The following is a 23,900-nucleotide window of genomic DNA, read 5'->3' on the forward strand; positions in this document are numbered from 1 at the left end:
AACATTTCTTGGCACAGTTCCCCCAATTATCCTCTCAGAAACTGGCACAGGAGGATATCGCTCAAAGGTTTTTTCCAATGCTCTCCAAAGTGCCTTGGATAGAATGTTCACTCAGCGTCTGCAGTAAAAAGAAAGCCACTCCCAAACGGATATGCAGTTTTTGTATTTCTTCCCTGCTGTAATGAGAGGCTTGAAGGGTTCAGAGATGGAATCAGGAGTATAGATGTCTAAACCATCATCAAGACACTTCTCCTCACAGCTGCTCTCTGGGGGAATCTTTTCATTCCCACAATAAATATACAGTGGGAAAGAGCACCTGCTCTCTGACACCAGCTATTCCCTGTTATTAACTCTTCCACAATAATAACCCAAAGATAAAAATCAACTTGCACTGTTCCAGTTCTTTAATACACAAGGAAGAATTATTTTATATTTTGCAGTACCCTATACAGTATATATATTAATTCAGGTGTTCAGAGAACATTTTGAAACATTATTTTGGTGTCCAACACAATACAAAGTGTATCCACCAAGAACTTATTACTGTTCAATAGTACTCAAAAGTTACATATTCATGCTGCTCATTTAAAGATAAACAAAGAAGAATACAGAGGAGAGATTATAATTAAATATGTGATGACATTTGAGTGAGGAAGTGTTGCTCTGCTAATACTTTTTCACATGGATACAACAAGCTCTCCAAAATAAAAGCCCTTAGAGCTTTAAAAGTCCATCTTCACTCTTTGTCCTGATTACCATGATACCAGACTACTGATGGAGCTGTATTTAGATGGAAAATTACCAGTCTCTGGTTTGCTATCTCACCCATACCCAAATAGAGCTCTCTAATGTGGAGCCGGTGGCAGCTCTAATCTTCAACTAAGAATGTGAGCTGGCTTTCCACTCCAGGGAGCAATTCCCACTGTTTTGTGGGCACAGCAGCATGCACATGGGTGAGCATCCCCTCTCAATCTAGACTGAGCAGGGCATTACTACAGAATAAACAGCCGTGCTTTCAACCATTAGAGTGCCAGAAAAGCTTCTGTTAAAAAGCCTAAACAAATTAAAATGCTTCGCAAAGTATCTCAAAATAAATTACTAATGATACACACTTTCCAAGACTGAAAAAGACTTTAGCAAAAGTGAAGGTTTCTAAAATTGTGTCAGAGTAATGGGAGAGGTGAGCAGCTGGTAAACTCTAAGGTCACTATTCTTCTTGTCTCAGGCAGTGGACAGAAACTGAAGGCATGCCTTCCTCCAGCGGAGCCTGCGGCTGTCACCACCCTCCCCTCTCTCAAAAAAAGTGAAAATACAGAACTGTAAATTAAAAGAAAACAAAGAAAAAAACAGACATGAGAATGCAACACAACAGGCATATCAGTAGGATTTAATCAGAATGAGGGCAGCACTTTCCCTTGAGGTACAGTAGATATTGGAAATTACAGACCAGCTCAGATTAATCAAGAGCTGGTAACTGAGCCTTGTTGAATTATACCAACAGCACATGCTAACAAACTAAATAATGTTCCTTTTTTTGGAGTTATAATTGGATCATTCTGTCATGCTTTTCAAACCCATATCAGGTCCCCCTTTCCCTCGTTACAAAATGTTTTCTGCTTCTCTGTCAGACTCTCAGACCTACAGTACACGTCTGTGAGAGCCTGACACTTCGCATAGCCAAGCCACATTTCTGATTCAGTTGTGCCAAGAAACATGCATCCTAAGGGAAACAAAATAAGTACTTCTAATAACAGAAACTTTGGCCCTGGCTTTGTAAAGCGTTTTCAAACAACAAGTGCTGCCAGACACAATATGTGTGCAATATGACACCAAGATTGTCAATGGTGAACAAGACTTAGATTGTTTCCATATGATATCTGCTAGCTCTTACTGTGTTTGAACATAGTCAAATTAATTTACAGAGACTTGAACAGCACCCTTGTAGCCAATGTAATCATTAGTATAACAAGCTGTGAAACAAAGAAATGATCACTGTAAAGAAAAACCCTTCTGTCAGACATGAGATGTTCGATCTAAATTATATAAAAAATAACAGAAGGACAAAGATGCAGGAATACAGAGAGCTAGTCCTAACAAGGCGTGCATAACATTTTGCTTAATTCTCTCCTAACTGTTATAATAAAGTATAAAAAAATTAAGCAAAGTACTTCAGAACATAAGAACATACTGTAAAAGGGTTCCAAGCAAGAAAAGGCCATTTGGTAGTTAGTAGGTAATTCTTTCAGACTGAGGTGATGTTCCAAAGTATTTTTCCAAATATTTAAATTAGGTTCCTCATGAACTAAACAAGCCCAGTGGCATGAGAAAAATCTGAGCTGTTGAGTTTTACTATTTTGCTGCGACTGTGAGTGGAGTTCAGGATGGCTGGTAGTGGGGCTTTATCTCAGCAGCGTGGAGACCTGGAACATTGCTGCTGAAGGGAGAGTCCTGGCAGGACTACTGCAGCCTCCCCAAGCAAGGCCTGTGCCCCCCAGCACGAGCGCCTCGTCACCGCTTGGCTAATTAGAGAAAACATTTACATGGGGAAAAAACACACTGCAGACCACATACCAGTTTAAAAACATGTAATAACGGAAACTATGCTAGCTTATACTGTATGACCATACCTCTTTCTTACACAGCGTTCATGCAGATCTGCAGAAGAGGCATTCTGAGCTCTGCTGGGACAAGCTGCACTGTGCATTCGGCCCATTCAGGGCACACAGTGACAAGGTGTGAAATTTACAGCACAGCTCAGAGACTTGGAGGCACAGTACTGACACAAACTGATGTCATTACATCACTCTGCAACTCATATTTCCAAGACAAAGAGGCAGTGAAAATATAAACTAGATCACTGATCACTGGCAATCTGCAAATGCAGCTTCACTCTGGACTGCCTCAGCACAAGACTGTCTAGACCATTTTGTAATACAAATCATTTTAAAATACATGTAATAATTCCTACATTGCCTTAAGTTCCATAGCAATTTACAGCAGGATATCAACACTACCCCTTACAGTGAAATGCACCTGATTACATCTTGAAGTAAGAAACATTCAAGATCAAAGTGAAATTTAGCCAGAAGACCAAGGTTCACGGCCCATGGCATAATCTGACCAAGCAGTTGGGAACTTGAGTTAACAGCTCCTCTAAAAGAGAACATCCCTAGCCACCACAGAGCACCACCTTCTGGTCAACTAACATCACTTACTGCTGCAACCTGATTTTCTATCAAAATACTGATCAGACAAATTGTAGCGCAGCTTCAGCAATCTGACAAGGTCAGGCTACACGGTCGCAACTGTGCTGTCAATTTATAATTGCCAATAACTTCTTATAACAGCTCCACAAACTTAGAATCATCAGTTGCATCTGTGCACCTCAGGTCACGCATGACCTCTGTGCCTGCCCGGGGAAAATAAGGAAGTACAGGCTTCAACACCAAAGCAAAAAAACATCACAGAAATAACAACAGGAGGTTTAGACATTTAAATTTGAAATGGTTCTAAAAATAAAAACTTAGCAATCGAGAAGTCAAAAGAAAGTAGGTTGCATGTAGATTTATATTGTTTAAAATGTGCAGTACTACTGAAAATCAACCATTACACACATTAGACTATACACTCTGTTTTGAATACTCTAATTTCATAGCAGATCATCACATAAATTAACTTTTCAACAGCACTGCTTCTAAGTTAACCCAAAAGTTTTTTTCATATTAAAAGATTAAATTTGGTTATTTTGATGGACTTTGAGCAGTGAAGAAATTGAAGATACGTCCTGAACTAGGTAGAATGTAGTTAGACACAAGCAATGACAACAATATTGTGACCGAACAGAGTGTAAATCTCTCTATGACCACCTGCTGTTGTACCTGTTGTACAGTACCGACAGACAACATAAAAAACTCTCTCCTGAACTATCAGAACTTTGAAACTTAGTAGTATTTTTGGTTTCAAAAGAAATTATGGCAATAATGGAGCTGGAGCCTATCTCAACGAGGCGAGATGCACCTTGGACAGAACATCAGTCTACCGCAGGGCATACAGACATGCGCACTCACATTAGGGTGAATTTTCCCAGAAACCAGTTGACCTACAGGCATGACTTTGGACTGCGAGAAGAAAACGGAGCACCTGGAGAAAAGAGTACTAACTAGTATTTCACAAATCTTGCTAAACGTGGCTGCATTTTCAATCCTATTTTGAAGAGGATTTTTTAAACCTGGCTCTGGAGCATCAACTTGGGAGTGAATGAGACTTGGAAACATGGCAGTGACACACCCGCTGAGGAAGCAATCCATCATTTAGCACCTTGCAAGCTCTGCAGTGACAGGCAGGAGAGTTACTGCCCAATGTTGAAGCAATGTATCTCCCACATGCTTCACCGCAAACCAGCCAGCAGCTGCCCAATCGGTCGCTGTGCAGGACCTTCAGAGAGCCCATTTTCACCCTAGCTGACTACCTAATCATTAAAGGTTACTGAACCCTTAACTAATGTTTTACTCCTTTGCTTCAATCAAGGAAATGCCCTGTACTCTTACCAGGGTGCCAATTATGAATTCACACATTGTGAACTAATAAATAGCAAACAAATGGTGCATTATAGAATCCAAAATAACAAATTGCTTATTTGCCTTTTATTAGAATTGTGCAGAGGGTATTTCCATGTCAAAGATCTTACCATTAAGTCCTTCTAAGCCTCAACTTAATGTCCGTGTCCCACAAGAAGTATCACTGTGGTTATTGGCAATACCTTCACAAGAAGGCTTTTTAATCAATTAAATAGCAAAGAAGGTAGACAGCAACAAAGCTGCGTATGGAATTCTGAGAACATCTAAGCATCTAAGCAACTGTAAAGTACAGTAACACTTAAAGACTGAAAATCAGTGTTTAAATAATAAGCCTTCCACCGTTAAGAAAATAGTCTACAGGTGACCTACATTTTCGTTTATATTGAAATCTTTTATTTTTGTAAGGGGACAAAGACGGTGGCACATCCATATTCCGTTTCAAAATCACTTAAGAAAATAATAGATGACAACCCTGTCGGCCCCCTCAAACACACAAAAGGTTTAACGTATTTGAGCAAATCATCGCTGAGCTTACAAATCAGTCATGTGTCACCTCAAAGGTCCTCCACTACACAAGACAGTACAAACACAATCCCACATTATATCAGCAAAATCAGAATCTAGAGGCAGGGACTCCCTTGCATTTCGGTTGCTTTGAAATGGAATAACCTTGCTCTAAATCATTTTCTGATTAAGCAATTATTAAATAAAAAATTAACAGAAGTAAGAAACGGAACGCAATTATTAAATAAGAGGCCAAAAACCAACTGTACAAGTGTACCGCCGCACCGCAGAGGAAAGGGTAGGCACCTGGCCTCCCGTTACTTATCGATTCCCATTCCCAATCTATTTAACCTGCACGGAGTCATTTCGATCCGTAATTAGGATATCCAATATTTTCGCCCATGTATTACACAGTTTAAAAAAATAAAAATGATGCAGTTTTAATAAAATTTTTGGCCAGCTGGAAACACCAAACGATAACACACCTTTTTCAAAGTCTGTGCACTCGACGGAGAAACTAGTGACTGCGAAAGATAAGTTATCTAAACTGTCCTAAAGATGAACGACTAGTCTTGAGCTTAATTACATTCAAAGGGACTAGCCTACCTGTCCTGCTGTACACAGATGGCGCACTTTTACGAATTCAGATGGCGGCGCCTGCTGACGACTCCAGAACACACCTCTTCTCTTTCTTGATTGGTTGGACGCCGGACTCGGGTTCCCAAACAATTGGACCTACCGGCCGTTAATCATATCAGTCAAGGCGCTTGGCGCGGTGCGTGTGGTTATTGATAAAAATGTCAGTAATTCTCAGTAATTTTCGGTAGTCCTTTGAACTACTGTCACTTTTTAAATTGATACTCGGTAAATTAATTTTCCTTTCCATCTGCACTCTGAGTCTCAGATTATCGGATCGTTATATATACCGTTAAATCTGAACTAACGGCACTTTTTGAATTTCTGTGGAGAAGGTGCCGAGTGTGAAAAATGAACACGTGGTCTTCAGCTACACTTAAAATAAATAATGAATTGTTACCTTACAAAGCGATGCTTTTTGGACTTAAAGTGACATTTAGCAGTTTATCAGGTCAACTCCTTAAATCCAGAGATAGACAGAAGCCAGTACATCCGAGGTCTTTTGTTGGAGATTAAAGAGATTAAGTTCCTTCAGTGTGTCACTGTAAAACACTCCCTTAAACCCAGTAATGTATTTGGTTGCTGTACTCTGAACTGATTCCAGATCAGCATTATCTGCTGCTATGCAGGGTCAAATGCATTTAGTATTTATGCAAAATAACATGTTAAAGGGTCTCATCTTGATTTCAGATGCACTGTAATGTCTTGAAGATAAATATTTTGTTTTGACCAAGGGAAGACAGATAGAGACTATTTCATAAACTAAACTCAAGTAAACTATTTCTGTGATATCCAGTACAGAATATATCAGTTGCTCTTAAGCAATTCAAATGCTTTTGCATGAATGTTTGTAGATTTTACAATCTGATCAAATTAGATTGCCCCTCGGCTGTTTTTTAACATGGAGGCCATGAAGGTTGGAGGCCATTTGGTTAAGATGAGCAAAAACATTTGTTGGGTGAAATAAAACCGTTGTTGAGTCAAGTTTGTGGGCCTCCATCTTGATTCTTGATTCAGGTTAGTAAACTGTAATGATAGAGTGTCCTGCTTTAAAGGTTCCTGAAAAAACTCCTTGCTAAACAAAAAAGTCAACCATGTATTTAATGTTGTTTTATTTTCAACAAAATAATTTTGAATTCATACCTTTCACAGACAAAATATTATATTTCAAACATTGTAAACAAAACTTAAAATGGGAAAAATTGGAACTAAGGAAGTGTTTAAACATATGAAAAGACTTTAAATATATGAATATATTTAAATATATGAAAAGACTTACAATAAACAGAAATCACAATATTAAAAAAATACACAACCAGTTACTGATCAAGACCACTTTGAATATCTGAGAAGATTTTATCATTTAACTGTTATTTTCTTACTGTACCAGCCAAGTTGATTAAATAGTTTATTGCAGAAATTGTGCAAATTACTTGCAAATCAATCAAAACAAGTCAAATGATTAAAAAACAAATGATTAAAATAGATGACATGCATTTTTCTAACCAGATTATTTATGTCTATTTTTAAAGATATAAAAACGTTGGTAGTTACTGAACATTTCAGCTACTTCAAAAAAGTAACTCCCAATGATTAAAAAATACATTCACAGATGCTAACACCACACTTTGGAGAAGACAACCACCTTCCTTGCCTACAAATTTAGACCCATTGCTTCTGCCATGAAACGTTTCTAATGATTTCATAAGCAGCTGCTCGGGGGTTATACTGGCTTGCATTACAGAAGGTAGGTTACTTTGTAGGAAATGGCACATTTGCACATAAATGTTGAGTGTGTCCCCTAGAGATGGAGAGAAAGTGCCCTGTCTGCGCCTGCTGGTCTTTTAGCCCATCTAAGGGAAAGCAAAAGAGATGAAGAGGTGTATTATATCACAGATCCTCAATGGGTTTTATCTGCTGCAGCATGTTTAATTTAAATTAAATAGATCGTACTTACCAATTAGTATAAGCTACTTCTGAATTACATTTTAAACTCAGAAACAAGGTATACTATTATATGATCATTGCATTTGTTTTTAAGCATCGGTTGTATCTATTGTGGTTCTCAGTTATCAAATGCAAAAAATTGCAATGCCTTGGAATATTCCAGTTTATCCAATACATATTTAAACTCTTGATTATAGTGAACATGCCTATTTACTTGTCATTTTAAAAAAGGCACATGAATATCTGTGTGTATTATGGCTAACAGTTTATTTGATGTTGTACTGGGTTTTAAGCTGGAACCTGAGTTGTCAACTTTAAAAAGAACTGATGGCATTACATATCTGGCTGGTGCAGCTTTTTTATGGGAGCAGGGTAAAAGCATTAAAAGTATAATCTTGTAAATAAAATTGCAAACATTGGTTAGAAGTTCAACATGATTAGGCACTGAAGCAATTGAAAAGGCACCTTTTTACAAAATGGTGTTTATTTTTAAAAATAAATAAATGGTGGCTTAAATGCTCTTGCAGGAATTGATAATGACTTTAGTGCAAGATGTACCAGAATGGTGGTCTAAGTTAAGGAAATGCATAGCTGCAGCCATTAATTTATTTTTTAAGTGACTGTATATTTTACTTTTAATTTACTGAATCTGTCTCACACCGATTATGCAAATTTGTTTTTTTCTAAATTGTGAGGATTAATTAAGATGCTAATGTGTTTTTCTTATCTCATGCATATATGTTTTTTTATTTGTAAACAGGTTCATATTGTGTTAAATATATTGTGTAGCCTGCAATATAAATTTCCCATCTGGGACACTAAAGGAAGTCAGTCAGTTGTCATAAACAGGGAATTTTCATTAAATTACACTGAAGCTGTAAGTACTTTATCTTTTTTAAAACCAACAAACTCAGCAGCACATCTTATACTAATTGCAATAATTGAAACATGTTGAACTATAACTTTTGTAAATTTTCTTTAGACAGTCCTATATGAGAATAGACTAGACTCTTCTTAAAATTCCATAGCTTTCTACTGTACAATTATATGTATGGCAAATTCATTAAACTTTTCTGAAGTAAGAAAAGAGCAAGCTAATTGTTTCATTACAGAACCACAGAACAGTATATTGTTTATGTAGAATGACTTTGGTTTTTAGAATTATTTTTACTCGATATTAAAGGATACTAAAATCCAACTTTAGAGCATTAAAACAGGTTCAAGACTATACTGAAAAAATCTGAAACTAGAAAAGTTGTCATTACAATGTACATCTACAGTGTACAATCTTGAAATAAATGCATAAAAATCCCCATTGAGTAATAGGAGTACTCCATTAAAGCAAATGTTTCTATTGGCTGCTCCGAAGATGTAGACACCTGAATACGTTTGAGTAACGCTTTTGGGAAAACTACCCCTGAAACAACAGTCTATGGATTTCTTTTGCAGGTAGAAAAAAAAAGTTCTTGGGTTTAAAGTGCTCTATTCAAGTATATACTGTCACATAGCACCAGGCAACAGAAGGTAGGACCCAGTGCGTGGCTATTCTGGTAAATGTGGTTCGGTGCCAAATTGAGGGACAAAGACGTGGTCTTGGACGAAAGCTAGGAGGTCAAAAGCCAGGAAGGTTCCAAGAGGGCAAAGTACAAAAGCAGGAGGTGAGGTCGTAGTCGAGGACGTGAGGGAAGAGTCGAAATGCTGGGAGAGTAGTAATCTTTAGGGGAAAAAGGCTGGGAATGTACGAGTACTGAGCTCAGGAAGGAAACCTCAATAGTGAGCTAGGAAAAGAAGACGTTTGAGGGTTTAAGTAGTGATGAGTTAATTGGTGCATGGGCATTTAGGGAGAGTAGAGCTTGTGGAAATGCGGGAGCCCTTGCATGCCTGCGTGTGATTCGTGACAGTACCCCCCTGTCCCATAGCTAGAGGAGGAGAGCGATGTAAGTCCACAATGAGGGCCTTGTCAAGGATGTCTTTTGGGGAGACCCAGGATCTCTCTTCAGGTCCATATCCCTCCCAGTTGACCAGATATTGCCATAAACCCCCATGCCAGGGAGACTCCAGAAGCTTGTTGACAGTAAAGGTAGTGGATCCAGCGATGGAGCAGGGTGGGGGTGGGCGAGGTTGCGGTCTGGAGAGGCGTGACCTGTGGTAGGGTTTGAGAAGCGAGACGTGAAATGTAGGGTGGATCCGAAGGGTGGGGGGGAGAGCGAGGTGGTAAGTGACCAGAGTAATTTGTGAAATGACCCTGAAGGGGCCAATAAATCGGGGACCCAGCTTGCGAGGGGGTTGGCAGAGAGGGATGTTCTGGGTGGAGAGCCAGACAAATTGCCCTCTCCGAAGTCTGGGAAAAGGTTTTCTGTGCCGATCCATGAAGGTCTTATAGTGGTGAGTGGCTTTCAGGAGGGCAAGCCAGGCCATCTTCCAGAGCTTCTTGAGGGAAGAAATGTATTGTTGGACAGAGGGTAAGTTGGAATCAGGAATAGGCTTCCGGAGGAGTGAAGGCTGGTAACCAAGGGAGCAGAGAAAGGGAGACATGCCAGTGGCGGAGGAGTAAAGGGAGTTATGAGCGTATTCGGCCCATGGGGGTAGCGAGGTCCAGTCATCCTGGGTGGCCAAGAGGTATGGCTGTAAGTACGTGAGAAGGTCCTGGTTCAGTCTTTCGGTCTGGCCGTTGGCTTCGGGATGGTAGGCAGAGGTGAGTGAGACAGTAGTGCCCAGGGCCCAGCAAAAGGCCTTCCTGAAGCGGGACACGAATTACGGGTCTCTGTCAGACACGATGTCCTCAGGAATGCCATGGAGCCTAAAGACCTGCTGGACAAAAAGATCGGCCATTTCCGGAGTAGAAGGCAAGGAGGGAAGGGAACAAAATGGGCAGATTTAGAAAATCTGTCAACAATTACCATGATCACGGTGTTGCCCTGGCTCCTGGGAAAGTCCGTGAGAAAGTCCAAAGAGGTGTGAGGCCATGGCCATCCGGGTACCGGGGGGGTTGGAGGGGGCCAGCCTTCTGATGACGGGCTGTCTTGATCCAAGCACAAGTGGGGCAAGCTCGAACGTACTCTGAGACATCCACCCTGGGACCACCAGAAGTCCCCAGAGATTAATTCCAGAGTGCGTCTGATGCCAGGATGACCCGCGAGTCATGTCCCCATAATAGGACATCAGAGCAGACCCGATCAGTCACAAAAAGTTTGTCCGTAGGGCATGTAGGGGGTACGGGGTGGTCCTTGAGTGCGTGTTGGACGAGGTGCTCAATGTCAGATTGGACGGCAGCGAAGATCTGGTGAGAGGGAATGATGGGTTCAGGGGGGTGCTCGAGCTCCTTGGGGTCATGGAGACGGAAGATGGCGTCGGCCTTGACATTCTGTGAACCAGGAGTGTAGGTGATGAAGAAGCAGAAATGGGTGAAAAACAGGGACCACCTGCCTAGCATGATTTAGGCATCGTGCTGACTGGATATAGGACAGGTTCTTGTGATCTGTGAGAATGGTAAATAGATGTTGGGCTCCCTCCAGCCAATGCCTCAACTCCTCAAGAGGGAGCTTGATGGCAAGAAGCTCCCTGTCTCCAACATCGTAGTTAGTCTCTGCTGGCGAGAGTCTCCTTGAGAAGAAGGCAAAGGGGTGTCCTAAGGGGACTCCTGTCCCCATGGCGCTGGGAAAGAACAGCCCCAACCCCATGAGCCGAGGCATCGACTTCCAGGCAAAGAGGGGTCTGGGTGACGGAGGAGAGGAGTCATGGTAAAGAGGAGTTTCAGGCGCAGGAAGGCACGGTCTGCCTCGTTGGTCCATTTGCCCAGAGTGGGACCCTTATGAGTGAGGGCGGAGATAGGAGCGGCGACTGAGCTGAAGTCCTTTAAGAAACGGTGGAAGAAAGTGGAGAACCCCAGAAAGCGTTGGACCTGCTTCAAGTTCCGGGGGGTTGGCCAGTGCCCTATGGCAGCCGTCTTAGAGGAGTCCATCTCAATACCAAGAGGGGAGATGATATAACCCAAGAATCGTATTTTTGAAACTTGGAAAGTGCATTTCTCCAGCTTGGCATTGAGTCTGTTGCTGATGAGGCGAGTTAGAATCTCCCTGACATGAATGACGTGTTCCTGTGGGCTACTGGAATAAATTAAAATGTAATCCAAATAGACAAGTGCGTATTTGTGTATAATGTCCTGGAAAATGTCATTCATAAAATTCTGAAAGATCGCCGGAGCGTTAGCAAAATCAAAGGGCATGACCTGGTATTCATAATGCCAGTGAGTGGTGATAAAAGCCGTCTTCAATTCATCCCCCTTGCAGATGCGGACGAGGTTATATGAGCAGCGAAGGTCGAGTTTTGAAAAAATTGTTGTGCCCTGGAGGGACTCCAAAGCTGCAAGAATGAGAGGCAAAGGGTAGCGATTCTTGACCGTGACTTCGTTGAGACCACGGTAATCAATGCACAATCTTAAAGAGCCATCCTTCTTGGCTACAAAAAAAAAACTGGCACAGGCAGACGAGGAGGAAGGATGGATAAAGCCTGACTTCAGGGAGTCCTGGATGTACATTTCCAAAGCCTTGGATTCATCTCACAAGAGGGGATAAACACCCTCTAGGTGGTAAAGCACCAGGGAGTAAATCGATGGCACAATCGTAAGGAGGATGAGGGGAGAGAGAAAGGGCCCTACGTTTACTAAAAGCAATGTGAAGGTTGGCGTAAGGGGGGGGGGGGGGATAGTGGAGGAAGTGACGTTAAAGATCTGGGCAACAGAAAGTTTCATGGGGAGCTGACAACAGTGGGTTAGGCAGCAGGATCCCCAGGCTGTGAGTTCACTCTGGGTACAGGAAATGCAGGGATTGTGTAACTGTAACCAGGGGTAACCGAGTATGAGTGGGAGTGACAGAGACTGGAGGAGGAGAAGCTGAATCACTTCCAGGTGATTGGCTCCAATATGCAGAGAGAGGGGGATCGTCTGCCATTCCACCAATCCTGGGGAGAGAGAGGAGCCGTCAATGGACTGGATGCGGATGGGGAGACAGGCAGCAGGGGAATCTTCAGGGAGGTGGCGAGTCCGGAGTCTAGAAAGTTCCCTGCGGCACCTGAGTGAACCAAAGCCAGAAGAGACTCCAGAGTCCCGCCCCAGGAAAGGGTCGCAGGGATGGAGAGCCCAGAAGCACAAGGGTTGAGTGAGAGGATACTGACCTTAGCAGTGGGGTGGGCGGTGCGAGGGGGTCGTACTGGACAGGAAGATCTGAGATAGTTGGAAGCCCCGCAATAGAGACAGCGCCCCTCAGAGAGTCAGTGGTTCCGTTCTTCAGGAGTAAGACTAGAGGGGGAAGGAGTAGGTGGAGAAGCCGATGAGGGGACAGGAGAAGTCCGGCTGGAGGCAGGGCAGGGTGGGAGAAGTTCGCTCCTACGATGTTGCAGGTGAACGTCGATCTCCGTGACCAAGGAGACAAAGCTCTCCAGTGTAGGCGTGTGGAAGGGGAGAAGAGCCAGGTGGTCTTTCAGCTCCTCGGACAGTCCCCTACGGAATTGGTGAATGAGAGCTTCCTGATTCCAAGCAATCTGGGAGGCCAGGACCCGAAAGTCCATCACATATTCCTTGTGGATCGTGCACCTTGCGATAATGCTGAAAGGCGAGAGGCGGCGAAGTACGGAGACTGGACCTGTCCGAAGTGTCAGCAGAGACTGGAAATGAGTAAGGTCCGACGCTTCAGGAGCATTCCTGGCGAGAAGGCCTGCAGCCCATTCCAGTGCCCGGCCAGAGAGGTAGGCGACCATAAAGACGATCCTTTCCCGGTCCGTGGGAAAACAGTCCGGACGGAGGTTATAGGCCATCGAGCACTGAGTCAGGTAAGCCTGGCACATATTTGGACTGCCGTCGAACCTGTCCGGGGTGGGAGGTGGCAGGGGACTGGGAGAGGCAGCAGAAACTGGAGGCGGCATGGTGGTGGGTGGGAGACGAGAGGCTGGGGAGCGGATCCGGAGACTAAGTTAACCAGTTGCTGAACGGTTGCATTTAGCTGATCCAGTGCTGGGGAATTCTGGGCCAGCAGCGCCGAAGGGTTGTTAGAGCTCGCAAAGTCCATTTTGGCTCCCTATTCTGTCATGTAGCACCAGGCAACAGAAGGAACAATAGGACCCGGTGCATGGCTATTCTGGTAAATGTGGTTCGGTGCCAAATCGAGGGACAAAGACGTGGTCTTGGACGAAAGCTAGGAGGTCAAAAGACAGGAAGGTTCCGAGAGGGCAAGGTACAAAAGCGGGAGGCGAGGTCGTAGTCAAAGACGAGAGCTTGGGGTCAAAAGCCAGGAAGGTTCAGAGGAGGCGAAGTACCAAAACAGTAGGCGAAGTTGTAGGCGAGGACGTGAATGAAGAGTCAAAATGCCGGGAAAGTAAGTTAATAATATTTTTAGGGAAAAAAGGCTGGGAAAGTACAAGTACTGAGCTCAGGGAGGAAACCTCAATAGTGATCTAGGAAAAGGAGACGTGTGTTACATGCCTACAGCTGGGTGGGCTTTCTGCTGCGTGGCTCACTGGCTGAGGGGGGGACCGACACCAGGCTCTTCAGCAGGGAGATGCGGGGGGGCCACCTGCCCGTCGCACAGCTTGGGGGGGACACGGGCTTGGGTGCTCTCCCCGTTGACATGAGGGGCTGCATCTCCTGCTGCTGCACGGGCTGACTGCTGTCCTCCTCTCCACTTTGCCCCGCTGCCCAGTCTGGGAACTGGAAGAGGAAGCCCTGGCCACGGGCCCCGCGGGCTGAGGGGGAGCCCCGCTGCTCCTGTCTGCAACGGGGTGCCCGACAGTGGCTCTGAGACTCCGCTGCTACTGGAGGAGAAGCCAGGCTTTCCAGAGAGGAGATGCTCTGGTTCCAGGCCTGCTGCAAATCAATGGGCACGATCTTGGTGGTCTCCAGAGAAACGCACACGGGAAGGCTGCCCTGGTCTCCCTTCCAAGGCAGCTGTCTCTCAGCGCAGGTGGGGGATGGCGGTATGGTGAAGGGACTATGACACACATCCTGGCCACCTGGAGGAAGAACAGGCAAGGGCTGAATTAAAAAAAAAAGATAAAGAAGGCAGAGAAAGGTACTTACAGGAACCACACAGGCATTTTTTAACACTTAAATATGTAATCACTGGAGGATCCACATTAATGATCATTTACCTGATGACTTTATCTCCTGCAAAACCTCGTCTGCGGTGCGGGCCACAAAGGTGATGCCCTCATCCTCCTTCTCAGTTTCAGATTTGTCATCTTCAGAGTCTACTGTCACAACAACAGGAACTGCAAGCAACAGAAAGTTCTATCTACAGTTCATGTTAATCTGTTTCTGTTTGCAAAGCAAGGAATACTGGAATCAGTTTAAAATATTAAAAGCCGTTTCCATTTGTTAAGCGACAAGTTGCACTACTGGTGCTGCTAAATTCCTGCCCTAACCTGACAATGGTGCTGTCTCACCTGTGTCCTGCCAACTCACATTTCTTCTTGGTTTACCATTTGGAACCAGCTCACCCACATCAGCGCACTTGGGCTGTAAGCAAAGCACAGATAATACAACACCACTCTTCTGACGAATGAGGAAGATGCTTTTGGTAGAAAAAATTCAGAAACACATTTAGAATTGTAATATCCTCTTTAGTTTGGTAAATGTCATCTTTTGTTAAGAGTTAACTAAGTAAACCCTGAGTTTTCTTTAAAAAAAAAACATTTTCATGTCTTTATGTCTGAGACTGTGAGGCAGTGAGACAGAGAGGCTGCAGGGAGAGAGGGAGTGAGGAATAGAGGCGGCAAGGGAGAGAGGGAGTGAGGAATAGAGGCGGCAAGGGAGAGAAAGAGTGAGGAATAGAGGCTGCGGGGGAGAGAGGGAGTGAGGAATAGAGGCGGCAAGGGAGAGAGGGAGTGAGGAATAGAGGCGGCAAGGGAGAGAGGGAGTGAGGAATAGAGGCGGCAAGGGAGAGAAAGAGTGAGGAATAGAGGCTGCGGGGGAGAGAGGGAGTGAGGAAAAGAGGTGGCGAGGGAGAAAGGGTGTGAGGAATAGAGGCTGCGGCGGAGAGAGGGAGTGAAGAATAGAGGTGGCGAGGGAGAGAGGGAGTGAGAAATAGAGGTGGCGAGGGAGAGAGGGAGTGAGGCTGTGAGTGTCACAGAAGCTGGAGGCTAGCCGTGGAGAGAGACCGGCTAGACGGGAAGACCTATGAAAACCAGTAGGAACGGAGCAAACGCAGGGGTTCGGCCCACAGGTCAGGTAGCGGACATGGGGCTACCTGGTGAGGCGAGCCTCTCGACAACCGATCCCAATGCCGAACAAAGAGGAAAGGGAGACTCAGAAATATATAGCCCCAGACAACAAGACACACCTGAAGAACAAGTAAAGCACAGGGAAACTAAGAACAAGACAGAAAAGGAGCGCCCTCTAGATGTAGAGGGCGTGACAGTGAGGGAGTGAGGAATAGAGGCTGTGAGAAGAGAGGCAGTGAGGAAGAGAGGAATAGAGGCTGTGAGCGACACAGGCTGTGAGGGAGAGAGGTTATCAGGGAGAGAAGAATAGAGGCTGTGAGGAAGAGAGGCAGTGAGGGAGAGAAGAATAGTGGCTGTGAGAAAGAGAGGAATAGAGGCTGTGAGGGGGAGAGGGATTGAGGCTGTGAGGGAGAGAGAGGAATAGAGGCTATGAGGGAGAGAGGGAGTGAGGAATAGAGGCGGCAAGGGAGAGAGGAAGTGAGGAATAGAGGCTGTGAGTGACAGAGGCTGTGAGGGAGAGAGGAATAGAAGCTGTGAGAGAGAGAGGAATAGAGGCTGTGAGGGAGAGAGAGGAATAGAGGATGTGTGAATAGAAGCTGTGAGAGAGAGAGGAATAGAGGCTGTGAGGGAGAGAGAGGAATAGAGGATGTGCCTTTTTCTGGGCGTGGTGCTCCTTCTTGTACCGGGACTTGGCCTTGCCCTGGTAGGAGTGGTGCTTGGTGGACTTGAAGGACTCCAGGCGGCGGCGCATGTTCCTCTGGAACACCTCGTGATCCTGCCGCTCCTGCTCACCAGCACTCATGAAGTGACGGCTATAGTTCGCCTGATACTGGGAAACACACACCACATCACACATCAGAGCAGCTATAGACACCAGATTTCACAGGTCCCACAGGATAGCCTCATTATGCAGCTTACGACATCACCTCCCCCACCTCTGAATTGCTTTCTAGAAAAATGAAATCCTGCTTGGCTGGAGGTACTGTACTGTTACTGTAGTACAGTTTCTTGCTCGGCCTGCTTTTATCAGAATGAAAGTTTGTTTGTCCAGCGTTTTTTGTGTCCAGCATTCTGTATGAGTGAAATTGAACTTTAGGGCGTGGTGTGCTGAGGGAACTGCATGGGCTGCGGCGGCCGCATTACCCTTCGGCGAGGCTTGTACAGGTTGCCAGTCAGGACATGATGCATCACAGTGTCCTCTCGGTCTCGCACACTCCTCACTGTGTCGATCACCTGCAGGTCCAGGCACACACCACTGCCATTCTCACGCCTGGGGTAAACACAAGCCCACATGATGCTTTAACACCTTTCCTGCCCAGGAATCCCTCTGAGACAGGAGGAGGTCCTAAAGCACTGTTAATAACTGCACAATAGACTACGAAATGCATTACAGCCTTCAAATCTTTTCCTTTTCAAGGAAAATTCATCTTTCAATTAATCTTTTCAAGAACAACTACTATAAATGACCCATTCAATATACTTACTAATATCATAAATACGAATATATCATATACTAACAGTATATACTAATATCATAAGCTCATAAAGCCACCGGCTCCTATTTAAGGAAGCAGCAGCCTGTGCGAAGTGTCCTGGCCTTGAGACGGCAGCTCACAGCAGGTTAGTGACGGAGTTCTCGGAGAAGGAGGTTCTGCTGGGCATGGACGGCAGGACCAGCTTGGCAGATGAGAGAACGTGACCACCCTGGAAAAAATAGCAGAACTGAACATTAACAAAGCGTCCCACCCACACTCAGTGAGTGTCGGAGTCTGAGGTACAATTGCGTTCTTTTCATGGAGGTCCTTAACACTGAAAAGACATTTGACAACAAATCTGTCATAAGTCCAATTTATGACATGCAACTGAGAGCTACAGTATGTGCAGTTTTCTATAAACAAACTCATTAAAACTACTATTGTACATCTATCCATTTTACTGAAAAATACAATTTCCTCTCCAGTTTTAAGTGTGAAAGTTCAAATTAAATTGGCAGTTAATCCTTTATTTATATAAACATTTTTTACCATTCTTTCATTTGAGAACAATGTAACACCTTGCCATTTCCTTTGTTGAGTTGATGGGTGGCCTCAGGGACTGGTTGATTTGGAAGATTGAGTCCCTGTACTAATATTAGCTGTCCAGCTCAGCACCGGGAAGTTCTGTGGTGTGGCTCAAGGGCAGAGGAAATTTCACTTTTTCTAGGATTTAGAAACAACTCTGTCCTACATCACAGTGTATGGCAGCAGGATTACAAACTATCAAATAGAAAAAGAAAGAGCTTAGAAGTAGTCAAAACTTTAATTGTGTTCTAGCACCATTCTCTCCATTGTTCAAAGACCTGAAAAATATTCTATTAGGACATCACTAAAGCACAGATTCTTTTTATCAGAAAATAAAAGCTCAAATGAATCTTATATTCTAGTAATAGTTATCACTAGTATGAATTTGACTAAAAATTACTTAAAGCAAACTGCATATTTTTTCCTCCGGGATTAAGTCTTTATCTTTTTATCTTAAACTTTGATATTGTAATGGCAACCCAGTCCTGCCCTGGAGCTAATTAATTCTCAGGGGAAATCTCACCCCTCTGAAATTAGGCATTTTTGTAAGCATCACCAAAATGTTTCACTAAATCTAATAAGGAGGGAATGGCATCTGTAATTGCCTTAGAAATTGAGTGGGCACAAAGGGTCAAGGAACATGTTTGAAAAAAAGAGCAGTGGAGATTTTTTATGAAGTTATAAAGGGCTTAAAATCTCTAGGTCTACTACTTTTAACCTTGTTTTGTGCAGTGTGTTGCTAATGATTTGGGATGGATGTGGCTGGAAACTGTTTTCCTATCCATTTGAGATTCCTTGTGCCTGGACCTCAGAAGAGCCTCCAGTCAGTGAACAGCCACTGCCAGCTAGGGAAACCCTGTGCTTTGGCTCAGAAGAACATGACGTTTTCAAACAACATGAGAGCATTTGACCCATCCATCTTTTTGGGGTTTGCTTGTAGCTGTTAGATTCCAGTATCTCATTCAGGAATGTCTTGAAAGAAGTCAGCCTCTTAACTTATCCAACACAGCCAAGTATCTTGTCCATACTCCTACAACTCTATGCGTAAAAATGTTCCTGGACTCATTTTAATATCCTTCCTCTTAGGTTGCATTTGCGTGTATTTTTGTATCACATTGATCAAAATTGTATACTACAGTAGAAAGTATGTTGTTGTAGTGTTTTGAACAATTTTAATGCAACAATGATTTTAACCCAATGCTTTTACTTACAGATGCTGACATGTTGTTAGCTGCCTTTGTTATTTGTTCCCCACATTATCTAGATAATGGAAATGATGTATCAATGTAAGTCTTTTCATAGACAACTTCATCCAGCCTGTGTCCCATCTTACATTTAGTTTGTTTTCCTGATCTGAATGTGAGAATTCCTGTCCAAGATTTACAGCTTAGAAAAGTATCCATCATTCTCTTACTTGTCGTATTCCAGATAGTTTTCCTTTGTGAATGTTTTTCATATATGCCTTTCTACAGTATCTGCCTTCACAGAGCAAACAAGCTTTGCATAAGATCTGCACTCAGAAAGCCCATCAGGCACTATTGTTTGAGGAGTATTTACATGAAAAAGGCTGGCAGAAGACGGCTAATTATCCCAAAGCAGACATCAACATTTCAGCATCTGTGTAATCTATGCCATATTCTGAATGCACTGCTGTATGCAATTACACCCTGCCTGCTCCAGTAATGACAGTTATCTGCAGGGGTGCAATCCAGGTGCAAAGGAAGGGTGGATGAGCTACTCTCCAGAGCTGATAATAACAGCCTGCTGCACAACCCAGGAAAACATACAACAGAGCATGGAATAAATCAGAAGACAAGTTTATCTTTTCAAATTGTTCTGTTCTTCTTATTCTTTTGTATTATAATCACTTATACTGTTACATTGTCATTTATTTATGCCATAAAAGTGGCATAAAGTGGTATGATCGTCCAAATTAAACTTAGCTTTTTCTAATCAGGCAATGCAAATATGCGATGTACAATGTGATGCTACAGTAAAAAGTACTATATATAAAGCTGTGAATAAAAGGAGCATTAGCTATCTCTTGGCAGTATCCAGTGCTGCCATGCTGAAACCAGTAGGGTGAACAGGCTTAGATTCTGAAACACACACTCTCTACTTGTGCAGTGCACTGGCTTACTTAGACAATAACTTGGTCAATTGCACCACCACATGGAAAGAAGCAGAATTACATCTTGTAAAGAAACATAAGAATGGTTACAAATGACCCCATCTAGCCTAGTTAATTGGCAAGTAGCTAACTGATCAATTATCTATGGATCTTATCCAGCTGTTTGCTTGACAGAAGCTAGGACAACATGGCTTGCTCCAGACACCCACAACTCTTTGTGTAAAAAATCCTGTTCTTATTTTTAAATGCACTTCATTGTAGTTTCCTCTTGTGTCCTGTGGGTCATATTTCACTGTTTATTAATAATAATAATTGCTTACACTTATATAGCGCTTTTCTGGACACTCCACTCAAAGCGCTTTACAGGTAATGGGGACTCCCCTCCACCACCACCAATGTGCAGCATCCACCTGGATGATGCGACGGCAGCCATAGTGCGCCAGAACGCTCACCACACATCAGCTATCAGTGGGGAGGAGAGCAGAGTAATGTAGCCAATTCATAGAGGGGGATTATTAGGAGGCCATGATTAGTAAGGGCCAATTGGAAATTTGGCCAGGACCAGGTTACACCCCTACTCTTTTCGAGAAGCGCCCTGGGATTTTTAATGACCACAGAGAGTCAGGACCTCGGTTTTACGTCTCATCCGAAGGACGGCGCCTGTTTACAGTATAGTGTCCCCGTCACTATACTGGGGCATTAGGACCCACATGGACCGCAGGGTGAGCGCCCCCCGCTGGCCCCACTAACACCTCTTCCAGCTGCAACCTTAGTTTTTCCCAGGAGGTCTCCCATCCAGGTACTGACCAGGCTCACACCTGCTTAGCTTCAGTGGGTTGCCAGTTGTGAGTTGCAGGGCGATATTTCTGGGTTGACTTTGTCAATGCATTTCAGGATATATATACAGTACATGAATTGTGTCCCATTTTACTGGTGAGATTCACTTTCTTTAGCCTGTCAGTTTTGGAAATTGCTTTAAGCTTGGGGATGTATCAGGTTGCTTTGCACTGGACTGATTTCAGAGTAGTGTTCTTTTAACATGGTGACTCCAGTTTTGCATAACATTCTAAATTGGGTCTTATTAGTGCATAATACAAATTTAACATATTTTGTATAATTACAAATAACATTATCCTGCATTTGTAACTGGACATTCTGATAGTATGTTTGTAGTTTCAGGGACTCAGCAGGTTTTTAGTAATGTGCACCTACCAAATCCACCTTCAGTTTAAGGTCGTAAGCAATCTGACAACTTTTGTTTAGGGTGCTATATTAATCCTAAAACACTTCACACATAAAAACAGAAATTCTTACTTGGTCAACAAAGCTGATGGCATCTCTGACGTTCAGTTTCTGATACATATCCCAGATATCATCTTTGATGCGATAGGCAGATTTCCGCATGAGCACCTGGCTCAGGTACTGCTTGTCAAAGTGCTCCCACCTAGATTGAGAATTTGAGGGTAAAAAGAATCAGAAAACAATTTTAAAAATCTGTAAATGTATAATATATTTTGTAGTATTTCTCAGACACATACAATTTACCCCTCCCAAGAATGATATTCATTATGCTGTCTTCCTTTTGTATATCCACTTCTCCTGCTAAAAGTTATAGTATAAATCAATTTGATAGAATATTTAAGAAGCTGCCCAGGTGAAGAATGATCAGATCAGTGGGATACAGTCCACAGTTCATCTGTTAGGCAGACTCACTTGTCTCTCCAGTGGTGGTAACCATGGAGACCAGAGATGTCTTCCACAGCTGCCAGAATGTGGTCAAAGGCCTGGAGAGCGAGCAAGCAGAAAGTCTGGTTAACACACTGTCACCACAGGAACATATTTTGGATCTCATTAAAGGATCACATTCCTTCCTGAAACAAAAGTGATCTTTACATCATTTTCAAAAATGTTTTAGTGTGTAATAAAGTTATACACTGGGATTCCAATCTTCATAGTTTCATATTTTTTTCCCTATTGCCTTAGGAAGAGTGACCATGGCAACAGTCAATTCCAATCTCTGGAGCAGCTGTAGTGCTTCCACAGCACTGCAGGGACTCAGGGAAAAAGCCAAACCCGGAGGGCCAAGCTGAGAGTGGACTGCACAGGAGCCCCTCCAGCAGGCAGGAGAGCAGGTCAGGCTCACCCACTGGGTATCCCTCGCAGCCAAGAACGACAGTCTTCCACCAGCCTGAAGCTGGCTAACAAAGCCAAAAGGGGATCTGCATACTCTGGGGACGGTTGAGCAGGTGTTGTCTTGGCAGATAAAAGGTTGTGCAGAGTGCCTCTCAGATATCACTGAGATCCTTCTCGAAACCACTCTCTGTAACATCACGCCTCTGCAAGTGGGGAGGGACTGTGGTTCTTAGAGTACAGGTGGGTTTGCCTGATGAGTTGATGAAAGAAACAATCTTTTCATCTATTCTAGTTGGCGGTTTCTGTTAGAGGAGATGTGAAGGGCAGACAACAAACAAAAGCACTTTTTTCTCAGGGCATCAAAACAATCCATGTGTCTTTGATGTCAAATTGATTCAACTTGAAAGAACTTGAAACCTGCAGAGGAGATCCAACTAAACCTCAAACACTTAAATTGTCAGGTACAATATAATCTATAAAAATTATGATAAGAAAAAAAAATCATTTCATTTTCATTCATTGGCATCTGCTCTGTGGCACAGGTCACCCACCCTGTCGTGAATCTCCTCATTCAGAGTGGGTTTGTGCTGGCTGCTGCGCTTCACTTTCAGCCACTTCACAAGGGGCTTAATGGTCAGGCCCTGGGAAGACAGATCAAAACAATTGCCATTAAAAAACGGATACTTAGATTGAGGAATTGTGGCTTTTAACGTAGAGATGGGTCTTCCCACTATTGAAGTGGTCTCTAGTGCTGAATTGCACTGAGCACCTGGGCAGCACCCCATGGATACAAATGCCTTGGCCTCTGTTTTGACACAGCAGGCAGTGCAATTACAGATCCCATCACTCCTTGCATTCAACACAATAACAGGCTCTTTGTCACTGTGCTGCTGAGAAGCAGCCATAAAAATGGGGTTTAAAAATGTTTTCCTGCAGAATTGCAGGCTTTCTTCATTAAAGACAGCTGAACATTGCCAGACATTCTGCTCTTTGCGGATATTTGATGTTAAAGTCTGTTCTGTTGCTACTACTGGAAAATGTTTTGTATTTTAACAAATTTTAATATGTTACAATACAGAGAATATAAAATTTAGGACAGGACAGTTTTTTGAAAGAGTGCTGTTTTGCTAGTAGAAAAATAGAACACTTACCTGAATAATCACTGTGAAGAAAACTACAATAATGGTTGTTGCCACAAAGTAGTCCTTTGCCTTCACCTTGGTTTCATTGAGTAAAATCACCAGCGCAAAAGCCACTGCACCTCTGAGGCCACCGTATGACATCACCACCTGATCGATCTTATCTAGGGGGCAGAGTCTGAACTGATTCAATACCCAGGTCTGAAAAACAACACCTCGGGAGACACACATACACAAATTACACATTAACAAATGGCAGATTGCTTCCCTCTCAAACTCAAACAATATACATCACCATTGTTCCTTTGATTCTTGACAGCTAGTTACTAACACCAGTGGCTCTTTGAGTTAACACTGCACTTTGTCTCAGCACGATGGAACAGTACCACTCAGTATTTTAATCTTTTGTTAAAACTATCTAAAAATGTGTATTAATTTCATAGTGTCTTATTAAACAGGTCTTCAATAAATCCAGTTGTATTTCCCCCAACAAGCATAGTTCATGCAAAAACCAAATCAAGAACTTTATTTCCGGAGCCCTGGGTGGATCTGTGTACACAAA

At 43.3% G+C, this 23,900-nt stretch overlaps 1 protein-coding gene across 1 annotated transcript in view; it reads right to left on the minus strand.

The window, feature by feature from the left end:
• Window positions 1-6,812: 6,812 nt before the first annotated feature.
• The window catches only part of slc9a5 (solute carrier family 9 member A5), a 33,208-nt gene continuing 16,120 nt past the window's right edge, over window positions 6,813-23,900 (minus strand). The window contains exons 7-16 of the mRNA XM_088613804.1: window positions 23,351-23,553; window positions 22,751-22,840; window positions 21,780-21,850; window positions 21,381-21,510; window positions 17,491-17,579; window positions 17,019-17,145; window positions 16,528-16,704; window positions 15,099-15,171; window positions 14,805-14,924; window positions 6,813-14,666 (exon numbers count right to left, since the gene is read on the minus strand). Of these exons, the coding sequence (XP_088469930.1) occupies window positions 14,140-14,666; window positions 14,805-14,924; window positions 15,099-15,171; window positions 16,528-16,704; window positions 17,019-17,145; window positions 17,491-17,579; window positions 21,381-21,510; window positions 21,780-21,850; window positions 22,751-22,840; window positions 23,351-23,553 (1,607 nt within the window). The 3' untranslated portion in view covers window positions 6,813-14,139. The remainder of the gene's footprint in view (window positions 14,667-14,804; window positions 14,925-15,098; window positions 15,172-16,527; window positions 16,705-17,018; window positions 17,146-17,490; window positions 17,580-21,380; window positions 21,511-21,779; window positions 21,851-22,750; window positions 22,841-23,350; window positions 23,554-23,900) is intronic.

Source organism: Lepisosteus platostomus, chromosome 20 (genome assembly GCF_059453375.1).
Source record: "Lepisosteus platostomus isolate fLepPlt1 chromosome 20, fLepPlt1.hap1, whole genome shotgun sequence".
Taxonomy (NCBI): domain Eukaryota; kingdom Metazoa; phylum Chordata; class Actinopteri; order Semionotiformes; family Lepisosteidae; genus Lepisosteus; species Lepisosteus platostomus.